Raw genomic sequence first — 19,416 nt, forward strand, 5'->3', positions numbered from 1 at the left:
ACACACACACACACACATGTTCTGAAAGGCCCCAGAGTCTGCAACAAGAGTGGCCAGAAAAAAGCCATTGCTTAAAGAAAAAAATAAGCAAACACGTTTGGTGTTCGCCAAAAGCCATGTGGGAGACTCCCCAAACATATGGAAGAAGGTACTCTGGTCAGATGAGACTAAAATTGAGCTTTTTGGCTATCAAGGAAAATACTATGTTTGGCGCAAACCCAAATATCTCATCACTCCGAGAACACCATCAGCATGGTGGTGGCAGCATCATGCTGTGGGGATGTTTTTCCATCGGCAGGGACTGGGAAACTGGTCAGAATTGAAGGAATGATGGATGGCGCTAAATACAGGGAAATTCTTGAGGGAAATCTGTTTCAGTCTTCCAGAGATTTGAGACTGGGACGGAGGTTCACCTTCCAGCAGGACAATGACCCCAAGCATACTGCTAAAGCAACACTCGAGTGGTTTAAGGGGAAACATTTAAATGTCTTGGAATGGCCTAGTCAAAGCCCAGACCTCAATCCAATTGAGAATCTGTGGTATGACTTAAAGATTGCTGTACACCAGGGGAACCCATCCAACTTGAAGGAGCTGGAGCAGTTTTGGCTTGAAGAATGGGCAAAAATCCCAGTGGCTAGATGTGCCCAGCTTATAGAGACATACCCCATGAGACTTGCAGCTGTAATTGCTGCAAAAGGTGTCTCTACAAAGTTTAGACATACTTATGCATGCTCACGTTTTCTGTTTTTTTGTCTTATTTCTTGTTTGTTACACACCCAAAAATATTTTGCATCTTCAAAGTGGTATGCATGTTGTGTAAATCAAATGATACAAACCCCCCCCAAAATCCATTTAAATTCCAGGTTGTAAAGCAACAAAATAGGAAAAATGCCAAGAGGGGTGAATACTTTCGCAAGCCACTGTACGTACATCTTCACATGTCTCGATTAAGTCTTAACACTTAAATATTTCCTTTGAAAGTTATATGGTGCCTTTACCCCTAAAAGCTGAATTTCCATAACACAGTTGACCTAGTGTTTCGTCAGGGACTTGGGTTCAATCCCTAATTGGTTTACTACTGTACTCTTGGCTTATGTCACTGATATCTGAAGTCTGTATTAATGGATGTAAACCAACATTTGGTTGAGTGAAATTCGCAGATCCAAATAGGTTCTTATTCATTCAGAGTACCGTTGTCGAAAATATCGAAAATGGACAGAGATGGAAATGTTAAAGAAAAAAGAAGAAATAAAAAAAAAAGTTACAGCTTGGACATTTATTTTATTTACTCGTTTTTGGCTGTGGTCTTTAGTGAAATAATAAATTTGAAAGAGTTGACTACACCCACTTAAATATCATACAGTCTGTAGTGCAGTTTCATATTCAAGTTTTTTTTACCCTCTCTGACTTCTCCTCGTGTACTAGGCACTGTCCGGTGGAATCAGGGCCAGTGTGATCTCCAGAGGATAAATTGGGTCTCCTGGTCAAGGCTCACTTCCACAGCTCCCCAATTGGCTCATTCTCTGCTGCATTGATGGCGTTTACACTGTGGTTCTTAATGTCGGTGTGCACATCTTCAATGTTCCTGGCTGCATCAATCACCTAGGAGATGACAAGAATATAATCTTTATGGATTTACCATTGAAGAGCTTAATGTAACCTCTTATGTTTGTGCCATATTATGAATGGTGGGACAAACCAATGGCCAAAGCTCCAGATCCTCCCTCCAAAGCTCCAGATCCTCCCACCAAAGCTCCATATCCTCCCTCCAAAGCTCCATATCCTCCCACCAAAGCTCCATATCCTCCCACCAAAGCTCCAGATCCTCCCACCAAAGCTCCAGATCCTCCCTCCAAAGCTCCAGATCCTCCCTCCAAAGCTCCAGATCCTCCCACCAAAGCTCCAGATCCTCCCACCAAAGCTCCAGATCCTCCCTCCAAAGCTCCAGATCCTCCCACCAAAGCTCCAGATCCTCCCACCAAAGCTCCAGATCCTCCCACCAAAGCTCCAGATCCTCCCACCAAAGCTCCATATCCTCCCACCAAAGCTCCAGATCCTCCCACCAAAGCTCCAGATCCTCCCACCAAAGCTCCAGATCCTCCCACCAAAGCTCCATATCCTCCCACCAAAGCTCCATATCCTCCCTCCAAAGCTCCATATCCTCCCACCAAAGCTCCATATCCTCCCACCAAAGCTCCATATCCTCCCACCAAAGCTCCATATCCTCCCACCAAAGCTCCAGATCCTCCCACTTCTACCAAGGTGTGCACTTGTCCACTCCCATTAATGGATTAAAAAAGTATTGGATAGGTGTAGTCATTGGCTGGAGGGGGTTTCCACCATTGTTAAATCAAATGACGGGGAGGGTGCAACTGCAAACTTTGGGAGAAGTGTGGGGAAATCAGGACACTACTTCTTACCTGCCACTTGACAGAGGGGTCCTTCATCAGAAGTTCAAACTTCTGCTGTACGGCCTTCTGGAAGACGCTGGTCTCATATCGCTCTGTCCCAAACTGGCCCCGCTGGGCCGCCTCGGAGGGGTTGAGCTGGAGGAACATCACCAGGTCTGGCTTGGGCAGCCCCACGTCAGGATTCATACACCAGTCCAGATCGAAACCCTACACAGCAGACAAGGCAGTGTTGCGTTTGAGACCACCTAAAGCGAGACCCAAGTCAATACCGGACCGAAACGAGACAGAGTCAAAACCAGAGGGAAGGGGTCGAGACCGAGACCAGGAGGGGTGGACGAGAGGTCCGAGACAGAGTCAAGACTGAGACCAGAAAAATCGGAGTCCAATTCAAGACCATGACAAAAAAAAAAAATCAAATCGTCACCATAATAGGAGTTAAAAAGTCCAGTATTTCTTAGTTCATATTTCAGAACATCATATGGATTCTTTAGACATTCATAACGGTGAAGAAAGAAAGAAAGAAGCATGGTGAGGGCAAGTAGAGCCACTCTACAACGTATTACTAACCTAAACACAGTGGGGAACGATGAGGCCCTTCTACGCTTTCAGAGAAAGGCTAAGGATTTATAAAATAATAAAAATATTATTTTTTGGGATGCCACCGATATTACATTTTTGGCCGATACCCGGTATTTTCCTTGCCAAAAAACCTGATATTTAAAAATGTTTGTGGCCTTTTAAGCATTTTAGTACAGTTAAATATTTGAAACAAAGTGTCATATGTTAATTTGTTCAGTTAGGAACAGATTGTTTAATAACTTGTAAATGAGAAAAATTACAAATCCATGAACATATTTTAATCGCACAACTGATATTCATGACAAATATTTTAGCTGCCCCCCCGCGTTACAAACATGGTTCAGTTGTTGGTGGCTCTTCTTACTATCCAATATTGACTGTATGGAGAAACTTAAAAAAATGCTTTGAAATAAATATTGGTTTAAACTAAAAAAATGCAGTGACTAATTTTAGCTTTAACTGCTTGAAAACAAAATATATACTGTCTCTAGGCTATGTCATAAACTGCTATAAAATGGCACAACTTTTCAAAATGTGCTCAACTGACTTGACTAGTAAAATGCGAGCAAATTTACAACACATCTCATCTTTCATTTAGTAAATATTTAAAATAAAAAAAGCTTTGTTTTAAATTAAATGAAAATCTTGACCTATACCAGCCATGAATAAACAGAAAAGCCATTGGGCTTAGACATTTTTCTCTCTCTAGATGACTGGGTTACAATATGACTTGCCCATTTACAATTTTAACATTTGGGGGAGGTTTTTCCTTCAACAAAGAGGACCTGCTCGGCTTTGTCACAAGAGAGTCTGTTTCTTTTTTCGGCTACAATGTGTGAAGCTGCACTGAAAAAGGCGCTCACTGTCCACACTACTACAGGGAGCACCAAGATACTGGCGCGCAGCTTAAGCGACGACGGGGAAACGCTGCTTGTTACTTCTCCAGTATCCAAGTGCATCTTCATTCCTGGGAATTGTAGGTTCTGTCAGGTATGCTAGTTTCTACCATTAAAATTATAGAATGATCATTTCTTTGTCAGTGGGCAAACGTACAAAATCAGCAGGGGATCAAATACTTTTTTCCCCCTCACTGTAACAATTTCACAATATATACCCAATACACACAAAACTAGTAAAGAATGGAATTTAAGAAATATACATACATACATACATACATGGACAAACAATGACAGAGCGGCATGGACTAAGATACAGTAGAATATTATAGAATAGAATACAGTATATACATATGAGATGAGTAATGCAAGATATGTAAACATTATTAAAGTGACTAAACATTATTAAAGTGACTAGTGTTCCATTTCTTAAAAAGTGGCCAGTGATTTCAATAGGCAGCAGCAGCCTCTAATGTGCTAGTGATGGCTATTTAACAAACTGATGGCCTTGAAATAGAAGCTGTTTTTCATTCTCTTGGTCCCAGCTTTGATGCACCTGTACTGACCTCGCCTTCTGGATGATAGCGGGGTGAACAGGCTGTGGCTCGGGTGGTTAATGTCCTTGATGATCTTTTTGGCCTTCCTGTGACATCGGGTGCTGTATGTGTCTTGGAGGGCGGGTAGTTTTGCCCCCGATAATGCGTTCGGCAGACGGCACCACCCTCTGGAGAGCCCTGCGGCTGTTCCATCTGGTGGAAACGTCTTGCTTAAGCCTTTTCGTTTTCACTCCAAGCTGCTCCTGTACTGCTTGCAGGCGGCTGTATGCTAGCTGTGAGTGTTTAAAATGACCCGCTATATTTCTACCTGTTGTCACCGTGTCAGATATGCTCCGTTACGCCAAAAGCATATTCGTTAAGCATATTCGTTCACAGGCAGTTGCAGCGTGTGTGCCATGCATGGCAAACTGGCGACTCCGCAATCTTCCAAAGCCTTTGTCATGTTACGTGCATTATCACGTAGCACAGCCTGTACTTTGTTCTTGGGGATTTTCCAAGTTTCAAACATGTTCTCAAAATGCCATTGAAATGGCAGCAGCGGTATGAGAACCAGCACATTCTTGAGCATGCAATACGGCTTCACTCAGTACGAAATCCTCGTCGACCCACTGTGCTGTCAGACTCAGCTTGCTCATGGGGCTGACGTCGCTGGTCCAAATGTCAGTCGTGAAGCTAATAGCAGTGGCGCCCATAGCAAGTAGCTCATGGATGTGCGTTTCAACAATACTGTGCAACTCCGGTAGGGCAACACCTGGAAAACAGGGCCTACTTGGTAGTGTGTACCGGGGCTCGAGGAGCTCGACCAGTCGGCGAAAGCCAACATCATCCACGACAGAGAACGGTTGATTGTCAATGAATTCCATTATCTTGGCGTTAATGGATTTCGCCTTTGAGTTGTCTCGCTGAAATTTTCATACTGTTGGGTTCTATTTTCTAATAATTGGATTGAAGTGATGAATAGCTTAGAAGGAATGCATTAATGAGGAGCATAGGTTTGAACTATACTGATATAAATTGTTTCACATAACAGGCTGTGATTCATGTGAGGAACGTTAGGGGCTAGGATGAGATAAAACTTGTATTTCTTATAGATAAGACTTGTATTTCTCACAGATACGAACACTGCTTCTTTGTGATCTGTGAACCTTCCAAGGACATGGGTACTGCAAAAAAAGTGCTAACGCCACAGGTTGTTATGATAAACTTATGCCTGGCAACAGGGTGCAACAAATGGAGCGCCGAGGGGTTGGGACTAACCCGTGCGCCAACGGATTGGCTGAGTAAAGTCTAAACCCCACTCAGTCCTTTACTCTGATTGGCCAACAGAAGAGGTGGGAACTCTCTGTCAGAGTATTTGAGAAAGAACCTGTAAACAATGGTTTAGTTCTCTGTCTGCCCTGCGTGGTTTTTCAGTGAGCCCGTATACGAACCTTCATACTTATCATACATACATTTTGCATATAATAAATTTAGCTTGGATTGAATATCTCTTGATTATCTTTTCTCTTATTCCAATACCAGATTTGAATTACGCAATTTCTAACAATACTCTTTAAAAATGACTGCTTGACTTGAACTTGTTTAGTTGTTGGAAGTGCGCTTAGAACAAAACCAGTAAAAAAAAACAAAGTAGTCGCTGAACGTCTGGGGGTGATGCACTTTCAAATGAGTAATTAGGTTTGTGGTATTGAAAGATTTCTCTTTCTCCCCTCCTTGGGAAATAATAGCTGCGCAAAACGTTGCATATGGCCTTTCTGTAATCCTCCTTTGAAACTTCAGAATAGATCCACACAGCAGACATTGTGGGCTAGGTTGGGAATGCTATGTTGCACCAGTAGCGCTGTATTTTTCGTGGCGTCATTACGTCATCTAGGTATGCACTGTAGCTTTGACATCGGTTTGGCACATCGGCGTTAAACTATACATACATTTACTTCATTTAGCAGACGCTCTTATCCAGAGCGACTTACAAATTGATACATAGAGCCGATGCCGGCATTTTCAGCTAATGTCGGCCGATTCCGATATGCTTACCGATATACCATGCATCCCTAATTTATTTTCAACAATTTTCTGATTTAATCTCTTCAGTTTTGTTAGAAAGGAAAAGGGTTAACACTGAAGACCAAAAAAATATCTAAAATCAGGATAATAATTCTAGCTAGCTAAGTCAGCCATTGGGCTAGGCCATCCGAAGCTTGATAGAAGGCATCTGCCATTCAACTCTAATAGGGCAACATTTTGGAGTGACAGTGGAATCAACCAATTACATTGACTTGTATGGAAACTTCTGCCTTCTCAAAGGCCAACAGGTCGCTGTGCAATAGGGAACAGTAGTTTTCTCACGGTCTAGCTAGCTAGCTTTTGTTGTAGGCTATTTTGCAGTTAGTTTCAAATTATCATCATCTGTTGAATGGAACTGTGTTTTTTATTTATTTATTTATTGCAGCTCGCATGCTGTTGTTAGCCATCTCTTTGAAAATAACTTGTGTGAAATATTGTTGCATTTAAACTTTAGATCACCGGTTACTTTGTGTGCTAAACGTGAATATTTTATTTATTTTTTTTGCAATGGGAAGTAATAGTTGTACATTTCGATTGGGAAATGCTTAGCCTAACGGTTGTTTTTGTCATCTTATGATTGGGACCTACAGGCTTATTATGTCCGAGTGAAATGGACTGCTGTCATTCCATCGGCCCTATGCAGTGGTGCAGTGGTGTCTGGAGAAGTGGGTCCTGTGTGAAGGAAAGGCCCTGTGTGGAAAAATCCTGTGTTTTCTTATAGATTTCTAAGTTTTTCACAACACAACGTGTTCTAAGTCAACAACAATGCTTAAACCACATCAGGAGACCCCTTTTTGAGGTCTGGGAAAAATCCCCCCAAAATTGGGGGGAGGATCTAGTTGCCCTTTAATTCAACTGAGCAAAACAAAATGTCCTCTCCATTGATACAAATCAGCATTATATCATTCTGTCAGGTAAGCTAACATTGCAGTCAACATTTAAATTGGGAAGGTTTTTTTTGGGGAAAGCCTTTAGAAATGTTCATGCAAACAGCAGATGACTGAATTGCACATCGCAAATAGCCTACTAACCAAGACTAAAGGACCAAAGTTTGCATACCCACTGTTGCCTTAGTTAGCATTTACTGGTAGATATCATAAGTTGAAACGTCTTTCCTACCTTACCGGCTACCGATGTCATCCTTCTGTGAGGTGCTCCAGTTGAGACCTGCTGAAACCTGGCTGTGTGAGGCGCGTATGTGAATACATTTCACCTGCTTTGCGATTGTGTAGGCTACTTTGTGCATGATTTCTCTATTGTACTACACAGTTCATAAGTCGTATACATCCACTACACTACTTTGATACGCATCAAATAGGGATTAAGGAGTATAAGCACTGAAAAACAAAGTGGATATACGGTTTATACCTGCGTATACCCTCCACTACACCACTGGTATACGTTTTATACCTGCGTATACCCTCCACTACACCACTGGTATACGGTTTATACCTGCGTATACCCTCCACTACACCACTGGTATACGGTTTATACCTGCGTATACCCTCCACTACACCAGTGGTATACGGTTTATACCTGCATATACCCTCCACTACACCACTGGTATACGGTTTATACCTGCGTATACCCTCCACTACAACACTGGCCCTTTGTGTTGTTTTACTCCTACATGAATGCACTGGTATTATGGTTACGGTCCTTTCAACATCACGAGCCAGTCACACACTGAAGGCCTAGGTTCAATAGGTTTGCCACTGCAGCAAACATGTCTATTATATATATATATATATATATATATATATATATATATATATATATATATATAATGTGCCATTTAGCAGACGCTTTTATCCAAAGCGACTTACAGTCATGCGTGCATAAATTTTTTTTGTGTATGGGTGGTCCCGGGGATCGAACCCACTACCCTGGCGTTACAAGCGCCGTGCTCTACCAGCTGAGCTACAGAGGACCTACAATTTCCCCTGTCTTCCCTTACTAATAGTGAGCGTGCAACCTTCCAACAATTTCCCCCCACTATTCCCTACCAGCAAGTCAAGCAAATTCTGCCAAAGTTTGAGGCTATTTCTATAATGAAAGTAAAGAACAGTAATGTTATGAGTAAAGTAGGAATCCCAGGTTTCAATAGGCTATAAGACATTAATGTTTCAAGAAAGGAGTGTATATATTTGGAAATTATGAGTCCTCACTGTCCGAGACCAAGTCAAGACCGAGTACAAATGTATCCCACACTGAGACACAATGTGTGGTCTTGACATCGGACTCGAGTACTACAACACTGCAGTAGGGGGTACTTCAGGTAAACCACATAAAGTAACCACTGTGCTGAAGAACTCACAGGCTTGGCGCGATTAAAGCGGTGTGTATGTTTTAAAGGAACTCACAGGCTTGGCGCTGGTGAAGGCCACTCCAGAGAAGGCGTATCTGTCCACCACCAGACTGATGCCCTGCTTCAACTTCTCCTTCATCAGAGGCCTGGAAAGAAAAGGAGTGTCAGACATACGGTACCAGTCAAACGTTTGGACACACCTACTCCTGATGGAGCAACCGGAAGTGGTTAAAATTGACCCTAAACGTGGTTTTGATTTCACTCCCTGCAGTTAGTGAAAAACACTGCATTCAACCCTCTGTATATCAGTCAGTTCTTTAACGGAATGACTTGAAACTCAGGATTCTGTAAAAGCGTGTCCCAAGGAGGATGTTTACTTTCAACTTCCTGTAATAACAGGAAGTGCCTTCAATTGGGGTCATAGGGGCTGTTTTGCAGGGTTACAAAAGGTCACATCTTTCCAAAATGTAATATATGTGGTTGTGCAACCCTCATGAACCGGCACATATTTGAAAACCAGGTTTTTCCTGGAGGTTCAATCTAAGTACAGTGGCTCGCGAAAGTATTCACCCCAATTGGCATTTTTCCTATTTTGTTGCTTTACAACCTGGAATTAAAATAGATTTTTTAGGGGGTTTGTATCATTTGATTTACACAACATGCCTACCACTTTGAAGATGCAAAATATATTTTTGTGTGAAACAAACAAGAAATAAGACTAAAAATCAGAAACTTGAGCGTGTATAACTATTCACCCCCCCAAAGGCAATACTTTGCAGTGATTACAGCTGCAAGTCTCTTGGGGTATGTCTCTATAAGCTTGGCACATCTAGCCACTGGGATTTTTGCCCGTTCTTCAAGGCAAAACTGCTCCAGCTCCTTCAAGTTGGATGGGTTCCGCTGGTGTACAGCAATCTTTAAGTCATATCACAGATTCTCAATTGGATTGATGTCTGGGCTTTGACTAGGCCATTCCAAGACATTTAAATGTTTCCCCTTAAACCACTCCAGTGTTCCTTGAGCAGTATGCTTAGGGTCATTGTCCTGCTGGAAGGTTAACCTCCGTCCCAGTCTCAAATCTCTGGAAGACTGAAACGGGTTTCCCTCAAGAATTTCCCTGTATTTAGCGGCATCCATCGTTCCTTCAATTCTGACCAGTTTCCCAGTCCCTGCCGATGAAAAACATCAGAACAGGTGTATATATACACTGACATTATGTGACAGATCATGTGACACTTAGATTGCACACAGGTGGACTTTAACTAATTATGTGACTTCTGAAGGTAATTGGTTGCACCAGATCTTATTTAGAGGCTTCATAGCAAAGGGGGTGAAAACATATGCACGCACCACTTTTCCGTTATTTATTTTTGAGATTTTTTTTTTTTAAGTTATTTTTTTCATTTCACTTCACCAATTTGGACTATTTTGTGTATGTCCATTCCATGCAATCCAAATAAAAATCAAATTTAAGTTACAGGTTGTAATGCAACAAAATAGGAAAAACGCCAAGGGGAAGGAATACTTTTGCAAGGCACTGTAAGGATATTCACCCATTTCTAGTCTTTCAAGCTATTGAGGGGATTTGTCTGGGGGGGGGGGGGGGGGGGTCATAGCTTAAACATGTCTATGGCGATGAGGGGAGATGCGTGTGAGTCTCGAGCTAATCGGATATAAGGCGGCTTGCCCCTGGACACTTGTAACTTAACTGGGAGGCACAACGTTGCACTCCTGACATCATACTCGAGTATTGAGCCAATAGCAGCATCTATATATTAGGAATGGGCTTAGTTCATCAACAAGATGGGCTTGGCCACCCCACCATCATACTTTAGTCTTTAGCGAACCGCAATATATGTTGGCCTTAGGCACTTATAAAGTCACAGATATAGGAGCAGTTGACCTCAACATGATGTTAACATTAGTCACAAATATCTAACTTCAGTATGAAAATGTATGCACTCACTAACTGCAAGTCGCTCTGGATAAGAGCGTCTGCTAAATGACTAAAATGTAAGTATAGTCTATAGCGGTTTCTTCATTAAGACTTATATTTGGCCTATATGTTTGACTTGGTGGAGTGGAGCAGAGAGGGGGATGGGAGCAGAGAAGGGGATGGGAGGCTGATCATTGATTGGCTGTAGTGTAGGGCGTGTCATACAATGTATAAAAATTCCAACTGCCAGCTCAAATTCTCACTCAAATGTACCACTAATATGAAAACGTTCCACAGACTGTCTTTTAGACTACTATGCACTGACAAAACATTTAGTGTTACAAATCAAAGCTTAACATTAAAATATGTCACTTCAAATGACTAAATTAAATTCAGACAGGCCTGTTATGTGCTCTCTAACACAAACACAAAATGTGGTGTTGTTGCTGTAGACCTTTTCACAGATCTAGGATCAGGTGACCTCCACAGAATGTTAACATTAGCCATAAACATCTGACTTCTGCAGTGTGCACAAAAGTACCACACTAACTTATGATGTGGTCCTCTGTAGCTCAATTGGTAGAGCATGGCGCTTGTAACGCCAGGGTAGTGGGTTCGATCCCCGGGACCACCCATACGTAAAAGCGTCTGCTAAATGGCATATTATATTATTATATCTTGAGCCATGTTACTCACAAGTTTCCAGACCTTCTCGCTGACTCCTTTAGCAACCGGTTGAGCACTAGCACAGAGTGCCTGTATTCTGGTTTTGCCAGGCATCTCCTTACGAACATGTTGTGCTAGTGTGCACCTTGCCACGTGCCTTCACATAGATTTGCTCGTTTGCTTACATTGTACCAAAACCCCCTTTCCTTCTTGAAGTGCCTGAATGTTGTGTTCCCGATTCCCCTTCTTGCGAAGGAGATTCAGCTGAAGTCTCCTCGCTTTTGACTTCTTTGCAAACTGAAGTGCATTAGCTACTTCCATTTCATCCCCATGTTTACGTTCTAAATGACGGGCGATTTTTTATTTGTTTTAATTATTATTATTTTAAATTTTGTTATGGATTGCGGTTGCTCGCAAAACAGACAGAAGTGCTTTTTTTGGTGGTACTTTTTGGATCCATCTACTTCTGAGACATTCATTACAAGCAAAGTATTCATCCCCCTTGGCGTTTTTCCTATTTTGTTGCATTACAACCTGTAACTTAAATTTGACGCAATCCAAGAGTGAGCAGCGCCGGAGATGCCCAACTCGGAGAGGGTGGAGAGGAGGATCTGATGGTTCACAGTATCAAAGGCAGCAGACAGGTCTAGAAGGACAAGAGCAGAGGAGAGAGAGTTAGCTTTAGCAGTGCGGAGAGCCTCCGTGACACAGAGAAGAGCAGTCTCAGTTGAATGACCAGTCTTGAAACCTTACTGGTTTGCATCAAGACGGTAATTCTGAGAGAGATAGCAAGAGAGTTGGCTAAAGACGGCACGCTCAAGAGTTTTGGAGAGAAAAGAAAGAAGGGATACTGGTCTGTAGTTGTTGACATCGGAGGGATCGAGTGTAGGTTTCTTGAGAAGGGGTGCAACTCTCGCTCTCTTGAAGACGGAAGGGACATAGCCAGCGGTCAAGGATGAGGTGATGAGCGAGGTGAGGTAAGGGAGAAGGTCTCCGGATATGGTCTGGAGAAGAGAGGAGGGGATAGGGTCAAGCGGGCAGGTTGTTGGGCGGCCGGCCGTCATAAGTCGCAAGATTTCATCTGGAGAGAGAGGGGAGAAAGAAGTCAAAGCATAGGTTAGGGCAGTGTGAGCAGGACCAGCGGTGTCATTTGACTTAACAAACGAGGATCGGATGTCGTCGACCTTCTTTTCAAAATGGTTGACGAAGTCATCCACAGAGAGGGAGGAGGATTCAGCAGGGAGGAGAAGGTGGCAAAGAGCTTCCTAGGGTTAGAGGCAGAGGCTTGAAATTTAGAGTGGTAGAAAGTGGCTTTAGCAGCAGAAACAGATGAAGAGAATGTAGAGAGGAGGGAGTGGAAAGATGCCAGGTCCGCAGGGAGTCTAGTTTTCCTCCATTTCCGCTCGGCTGCCCGGAGCCCTCTTCTGTGAGCTCGCAATGAGTCGTCAAACCACGGAGCAGGAGTGGAGGACCGAGCCGGCCGGGAGGATAGGGGACATAGAGAGTCAAAGGATGCAGAAAGGGAGGAGAGGAGGGTTGAGGAGGCAGAATCAGGAGATTGGAGGGAGAAGGCTTGAGCAGAGGGAAGAGATGATTGGATGGAAGAGGAGAGAGTAGCGGGAGAGAGAGAGCGAAGGTTGCGACGGCACATTACCATCTGAGTAGGGGCAGAGTGAGTATTGTTGGAGGAGAGCGAGAGAGAAAAGGATACAAAGTAGTGGTCAGAGACTTGGAGGGGAGTTGCAGTGAGATTAGTAGAAGAACAGCATCTAGTAATTGCGAATTGCCTGCCTTGTGAGTAGGGGGGACGGTGAGAGGGTGAGGTTAAAAGAGGAAAGGAGTATAAAGAAGGAGGCAGAGAGAAACGAGTCAAAATCAGACGTAGGGAGGTTAAAGTCACCCAGAACTGTGAGGGGTGAGCCATCCTCAGGAAAGGAACTTATCAAGGAATTCAAATGAGGAGATCGACAGATGGGTCAGGGGGAAAAGAGAGAATGTCCACTTGGGAGAGATGAGGATTCCTGTGCCACCGCCGCGCTGACCAGATGCTCTCGGGGGTATGCGAGAACACATGGTCAGACGATGAAAGAGCAGTAGGAGTAGCAGTGTTTTCAGTGGTAATCCATGTTTCCATTAGCGCCAAGAAGTCGAGGAACTGGAGGGTAGCATAGGCTGAGATGAACTCTGCCTTGTTGGCCGCAGAACAGCAGTTCCAGAGGCTGCCGGAGACCTGGAACTCCACGTGGGTCGTGCGTGCAGGGACCACCAGATTAGAGTGGCAACAGCCACGTGGCGTGAAGCGTTTGTATGGCCTGTGCAGAGAGAAGAGAACAGGGATAGACAGAGGCATAGTTGACAGGCTGCAGAACATGGCTACAATAATGCAAAGGAGATCGGAATGAAATGAACTAAACATCTGGGAAAGCGAGAGAGCGGGGCCTCTCTCACTTACGTTTCACTGAAATTGTATGTGAATTTTATCCGCTAGTAACAGTTTTCTTTTCTTATCTACCAAGGTGCATGGTGTACCTCGGCAGACCCTGGCGGACAGGCTGAGCGGCCGGGTGACCCATGGTTGTCACAGTGGACCACCCACATTGCTTGAAAATTCTCTGGTGCAGTACTGTATCTGCTGGGCCATCCATGGGTTCCCCTTTACCAGACAGAGGCTGATGAAATACGCCAACAAAATACGCAGGTATTTGGTGTTCTATGTGTTTATGTATGTAGATTGCTGGACTGACTGTTCTCAATGTGTGTGACGTAAATGTGGATGTGTATGGTGATGCCAAAACAAACATTTTCATCCTGGATGGACAATTATATATTCTATTCTATTGTAGGTTTCGGCACCCAGGGGAAACAATCCCAGGTGGTGGGAAATGTTCAGGAGGAGGCACAAGACCTGAGCGTGAGGAGGCCGGACACCCTGGACAGGGGGAGAGCTGAGTGTGCCACACGTCCGATGATGGACACCTTCTTGACTTCTTATGAGAAGCACTTGGAGGAGAGTGGGTTGAGGGAGAAACCCAGACAAATCTATAACTGCGATGAGTCTGGGGGCCAAGGAGCACATCACAGTGCTGGCCTGCTTCAACGCAGCTGGGGAGGATGTCCCCCCATTTATCATCTACCCCAAGTGTTTCCCCGGTGGCCACTACACACTGGGAGGCCCCTCCCCCCAAGCCTTGTATGGACGGTCAAACCGTGGCTACATTGACAGGGACCTGTTCAGGAAGTGGTTTCAGCACGTCATTAAGCATGCAGTGAAGGAGCGCTCTCTCGTTCTCCTCTTCGATGGGCACAAGAGCCACATGGACCCGGAAGTGCTCGCGGTGGCACTAAGGGAAGGGGTTATACTTCCTTGTCTTCCACCACACTGCACCCATGTCCTGCATCCGCTGGACGTGGCATTACTTTAAAGAATTTGCCAGAGTATTCCGCTACCCGTACCAGCGCTGCAAGGACATGTTATGGGCGCTATGTGGTGGAAGGGTTTAAGAAGTGTGGCCTCTTCCCTTTTGACCCTTCAGCCATTGAAGGGTCCCGTTTAATGCCGTCTCGGTCCCCTCTCCTGGAACCAGCAGCACTGTGCCGTCCATCAGCACCTCCTTCCCAGTGACCACAGGAGGACCCTCAGCCCCTGCTCCAGTCCCTGCTCCAGTCCCAGGCCTAGCTCTAGAAGAGCACCCCCTAATAGAGGCAGGGCTGATAGCGAAGGACCTGGGGCACATCCTTACTGTCCTTAAGTATCGGCTAGATCGATACAGAAGACTCCCTGTGGTCGCCACATGCCTCACCGGGGAGGAATACACACGCCAGTGGCAGGAGAGGGGTGAGAAGGAGAGGGCCGAGGCAGAGGAGAAAGAGCGTCGGGCAGCCCTCAGAACACAGAGGGCACAGGAGAGGGCTGCCATGGATGAGACCATTGACGCCATCGCCTCTTGCTGGACCTCCTGCTGGAACCACTCCTCACAGCTGCATCACCACTGCCAGTGCCTCCCAGTGTGCAACACCTGTAGGAGCCGCCGGAGCCCCCAGCTGCAGAAGAAGGCACGTGCCTACTCTCCCGGCCACACCGTCGTCGGCCCCTCAACCCCACCATTACAAACACCAGCTCCTCCAAGACATCGTCAGCGGTTTTGTCCACCGCCACCACGATGCACACCACCCCCCCCTGTCTGTCACCACCAACACGGCCTCCTCTGGACCAACTGCCTCCTACGTCTCCCCTGGTCACACCACCATAGCAGCCTCGTCTGGTGTCCCAGCCCCCTGCAATTTGAATACAGCCACCTCCACAGGTAAACACATGTTAAATTACAAAGAAATGACTTCTGTTTTATAAAACAGCAATGTAAAAAAATATATTAAAAAATCTCTCTTTACATATTTACAGTCCATAGCACCAGCCCTCAAGTCATCTCCACCTCCTCTGCAGCTTCCTCCAGAGGTATTGATGTAAAAAAGTTGAAAAAGGGTTTTGATGAAACATGCTCAGTCTAACAGTACTTTTTCTCAAACTGCAGCACAGAAAAGGAAGAGAAAAGCTCCACCGGCCACGTCTGTCACCCATGACACCACTCTCAGGTACTTCATAATCTGTTTCTCTCTCAGTTGTATAAATTACTATTGTTGTTGAAGAACTTTTTGCAAAACCATATTAATCCATTTGTATTATTATTTTATAAAAGAAGACACCACCTGCTGTGCTCGCTGCGGGGAGCGTGATCCGCCTGCAAGCTCCCCTCAGGAGTGTAGATCCGAGGTGCCATGGTTGTGCTGTGACTTCTGTCTGCACTGGTTCCACTGCAGGTGTGTGCAGTGGGATCAAGAGGTAGCGGTGTAGCTGGAATATTATTGGGATTTTTGTGACAATATAGGGATGGAGGTCGAGATTTAATTGGTTTGTTTTGTTTGTGTTCATATGAAATTATTTATTTGTACAAAAAAAAAAATGTCTAAAATATCATATATATTTATTGAACCCATCTTGTGTATTTCTTCCTTTACTTTCCAAGTGCATCTCTGCAACACAAACTCCAGTGTTTTCATTGTTTATGTCAATGCACATTTCTGAAATTAAAGTTTTATTTGACGTAAATTATTAATACTCATATTTTAGTATTCAATTTATCTACTTTCTCAAAACATAAGATTAATCTGTAATACAAATGAGACATTATTTGGTTTCAACACTGAATATGTGGGTGAAGAACCATTTTTTAAAGAGTCCACATGAGGGCGCACCGGGCTACGCAATAAAAAGTTGACAGGCAAGTCATTATTTTTTACCGGAAGGCTAGCCAACTAGTCAACTATCTAGTAAACACTTCGGGTACGTGGTTGGTGTCTCTTTTTTGAACAAAATTAAACGGATATATCTTGTAATTGAACAGAATAGTAAGGTGGCCAATAACTGGGGGCCGTATGCCGATAATACGGGACTTATTTTTTTGCTAAACCGCTTATCAAAAAGCTGATAATAGTAGTATTTCCCCTGAAATGTCAAACTTGCTAATTGCTAACCCGTTAGCTAACATTTTTACGACACCAATAATCACATAACATTGATGGCTTGATCACAAGATAACACCGTTGAAGGTAATATATTTTTTAAACGCTGTTGAATATGCCGATAATACGGAGTTCCACGCTAGCAACTGAATGTCACTTGTTTTCTTTGTGATCTTGGGTTTCTTAGCTTGTATTACATTGGAGAAAGAATGGTTCTTAAATGGTTATTCCTTAGTTCTTAAGGTTCCTGAGAGAACTCGGTTCTGCTTTATTTGAAGTTCTTATGAATGTTTCATATATAAAAATGGGTCACAAATCATCTAACTGGGTTTTATTCTCTATAAAATATTGATAAATGGGGGAACAATAAATTGGTTATGTAACAGTTATAACACATTCTGATTAGTTATATTTGTGAAGCATCTATGTAGTGCTAAAATCTATATGCAAAGGACCGAGAAGTCTTCTGACTGGTAGGAGACAGGCAGAAGGAGACAGACTTTGCCATTGGGCCGTTTGCGAAGAAAACAGAGAGCGTTATTGGCTGTTGTCGTGGTAGACACCAGTATGTGTTACCTTGTTGGTTGGCTGTGCAGATGGAGATCCTGCGAGGGTGAGTTGACGTGGCAAATCCCGTGTCGCGGCTCGGGGAGGGACAGATGGGGAGGGGGGTGGAGGGACAGATGGGGAGGGGGAGGGAGGGACAGATGGGGAGGGGGAGGGAGGGACAGATGGGGAGGGGGGTGGTGGGAGCTGGTGGTGATGGTACGAGAGGAAGGGGCCCGCGGCGGCCGCTGGCTTCCTTTGATGGTGGGAGGTTCACTTTTAGAGTGACTATGGTTCTCCTGAATACTTCAAGGTTTTTTTAAGGTTTGAAGCCTGCTGATGACTTTGAATGTTACACAAAAATAAAAAACATTTTCCTAAACTATTAATCTGTTAATTGGATATACTGAATCCATTACTGAAATGGTTGTCCAAGTTTAAATACTTTACAGAAAAACTATACTAGAGCCGTTGTGTTGCCATCCGTGTCGCATCTTTGTGGCATTCTACCTGCTACACTAGAAACAAAACAAAAGCGACATTTTTTCATCAATATTTTCAGTCATAAAATAGAATGAACACGTGCATCAAATATTGAGAATTTAAACTTGTTAATTATTGTAACCTTCCAATAGCCGCAACCCAAGCAGTTGGATAGCTTTCATAGATTTCATAGGAGGCATTCACTTGATGGCAATACATTGCAATGTACGGTCTCAAGTAGTTGGTAAAATTTCAAGTGTACTTTTTTCAAGGAGTAAGTCACTTTAAGTGATTTCCTCATTATATATTTTTTTCTCAAACTCATGAGTGTTATTTCTGTGCTCCTATGATGTCTGGGAAGCATGGTCCTCGAAAGGTATGTATTTGTGAGGAGTCCTAAATTGGTCACAAATACAAGACTGTGTGTGTGTGTCTATTTACACCAGTTCCCATCGGTTGGCAGAGAACAGCAGATGCACTGTATGGTCCTCCAGGTTGCTTTTGTTCTCAAGATAGGAGTTTATCAGCTGGCCGATCTTTGTAGTTCTTTCTGTACAAACAATAATAATATGGGAAGAGCATTTAGTCATTTCAATGTAAATGTTATTAGAAATGTTGTGTTGTATCTCAAAAGGCGATTTCGTTTTGCATCGCCAGGTGCTCCGGGTGAACCAGACAAGACAAAACGAATTTGTATAATCTGAGCGATTTGGGTCTAGTTAAATTATGAATCAAAGCCGCTTCAAACCTCCACACAATTATGAGAAAAATACGTTTCATTTTGATAAGTTAGCAGCCACGGATAATTAAGTCAATTTACCCGGAAATCTCATCATCTCAGCTGGCCGTCCACTATCCTGCAGTGTTTGGACTAGCTTGTTACACTGTGTCGTTTTCCCTGCCTTGTCCACTCCTTCGAGCACAATGAGAGCCCCTCTTCTGCATGTCATTGCGAAATAGTTAACGAAGATATCTTTATAGCTAAATACGGTATTATAATTTTTTTACGAAAGTACTTGCTCTGCAGACATGGAAGTACGCGGGCTTTTCTGCATTTCACCCGGAAGCAAACTCTGGTGGCCGCGAAGTGTCAAATTTAATCAACAGCATTTTCGGCTTGTCAGGAAAAAGTATGAAGCTTGCTTGCAAAAAATAAAAAATATATTGATTTTGATTTTAGCGTTGTCAAATTGGCTTATTCTCGTAGTGAGGAGCCTATAAAACGTAGCTAGATTCATAACCATATTTTTGGGGGATTCTAAAATGTATTGGAATAAATGACCAAACTATAAAACTAGCTAGCCAGCTATGGGTAACTGTAGCTAGCTACCTGACAGGAGTGCTAGCTAGATCCGTTAGCTAACTAGGTACATTAATAGCTTTAGGTTGGTTGTTTTTAAGCTCAACTTCCACCAAGGACGTTGCCTCTCCGATCATCACTCGTTACACAGTG

The 19,416-nt window shown here is 43.7% G+C and overlaps 1 protein-coding gene across 1 annotated transcript; it reads right to left on the reverse strand.

Moving 5' to 3' along the window:
* Positions 1-69: 69 nt before the first annotated feature.
* Positions 70-19,412, reverse strand: LOC311120043 (thymidylate kinase-like). Its single transcript, XM_084194672.1, has 5 exons — positions 18,784-19,412; positions 18,405-18,513; positions 8,871-8,961; positions 2,421-2,618; positions 70-1,602 (listed from the first exon to the last, which is right to left on the reverse strand). The coding sequence occupies exons 1-5, from the start codon at positions 18,911-18,913 to the stop codon at positions 1,492-1,494; spliced, it is 639 nt and encodes a 212-aa protein (XP_084050798.1). The 5' UTR covers positions 18,914-19,412; the 3' UTR covers positions 70-1,491.
* Between the last annotated feature and the right edge of the window lie 4 nt (positions 19,413-19,416).

This window comes from Coregonus lavaretus (genome assembly GCF_964263955.1).
Source record: "Coregonus lavaretus genome assembly, contig: HAP1_SCAFFOLD_784, whole genome shotgun sequence".
Lineage (NCBI taxonomy): Eukaryota > Metazoa > Chordata > Actinopteri > Salmoniformes > Salmonidae > Coregonus > Coregonus lavaretus.

What these genes read in the sequence shown, in the direction of transcription:
- LOC311120043 (XM_084194672.1), bottom strand. Translation starts at nt 18,913, where the DNA reads ATGACATGCAGAAGAGGGGCTCTCATTGTGCTCGAAGGAGTGGACAAG. An exon ending in GCCAACCGATGGGAACTGGT is followed by an intron (nt 8,962 to 18,404) that starts GTAAATAGACAC and finishes TTTTCTTTCCAG; the next exon opens with GCCTCTGATGAAGGAGAAGT. An exon ending in ACCCCTCTGTCAAGTGGCAG is followed by an intron (nt 1,603 to 2,420) that starts GTAAGAAGTAGT and finishes GTCATCTCCTAG; the next exon opens with GTGATTGATGCAGCCAGGAA.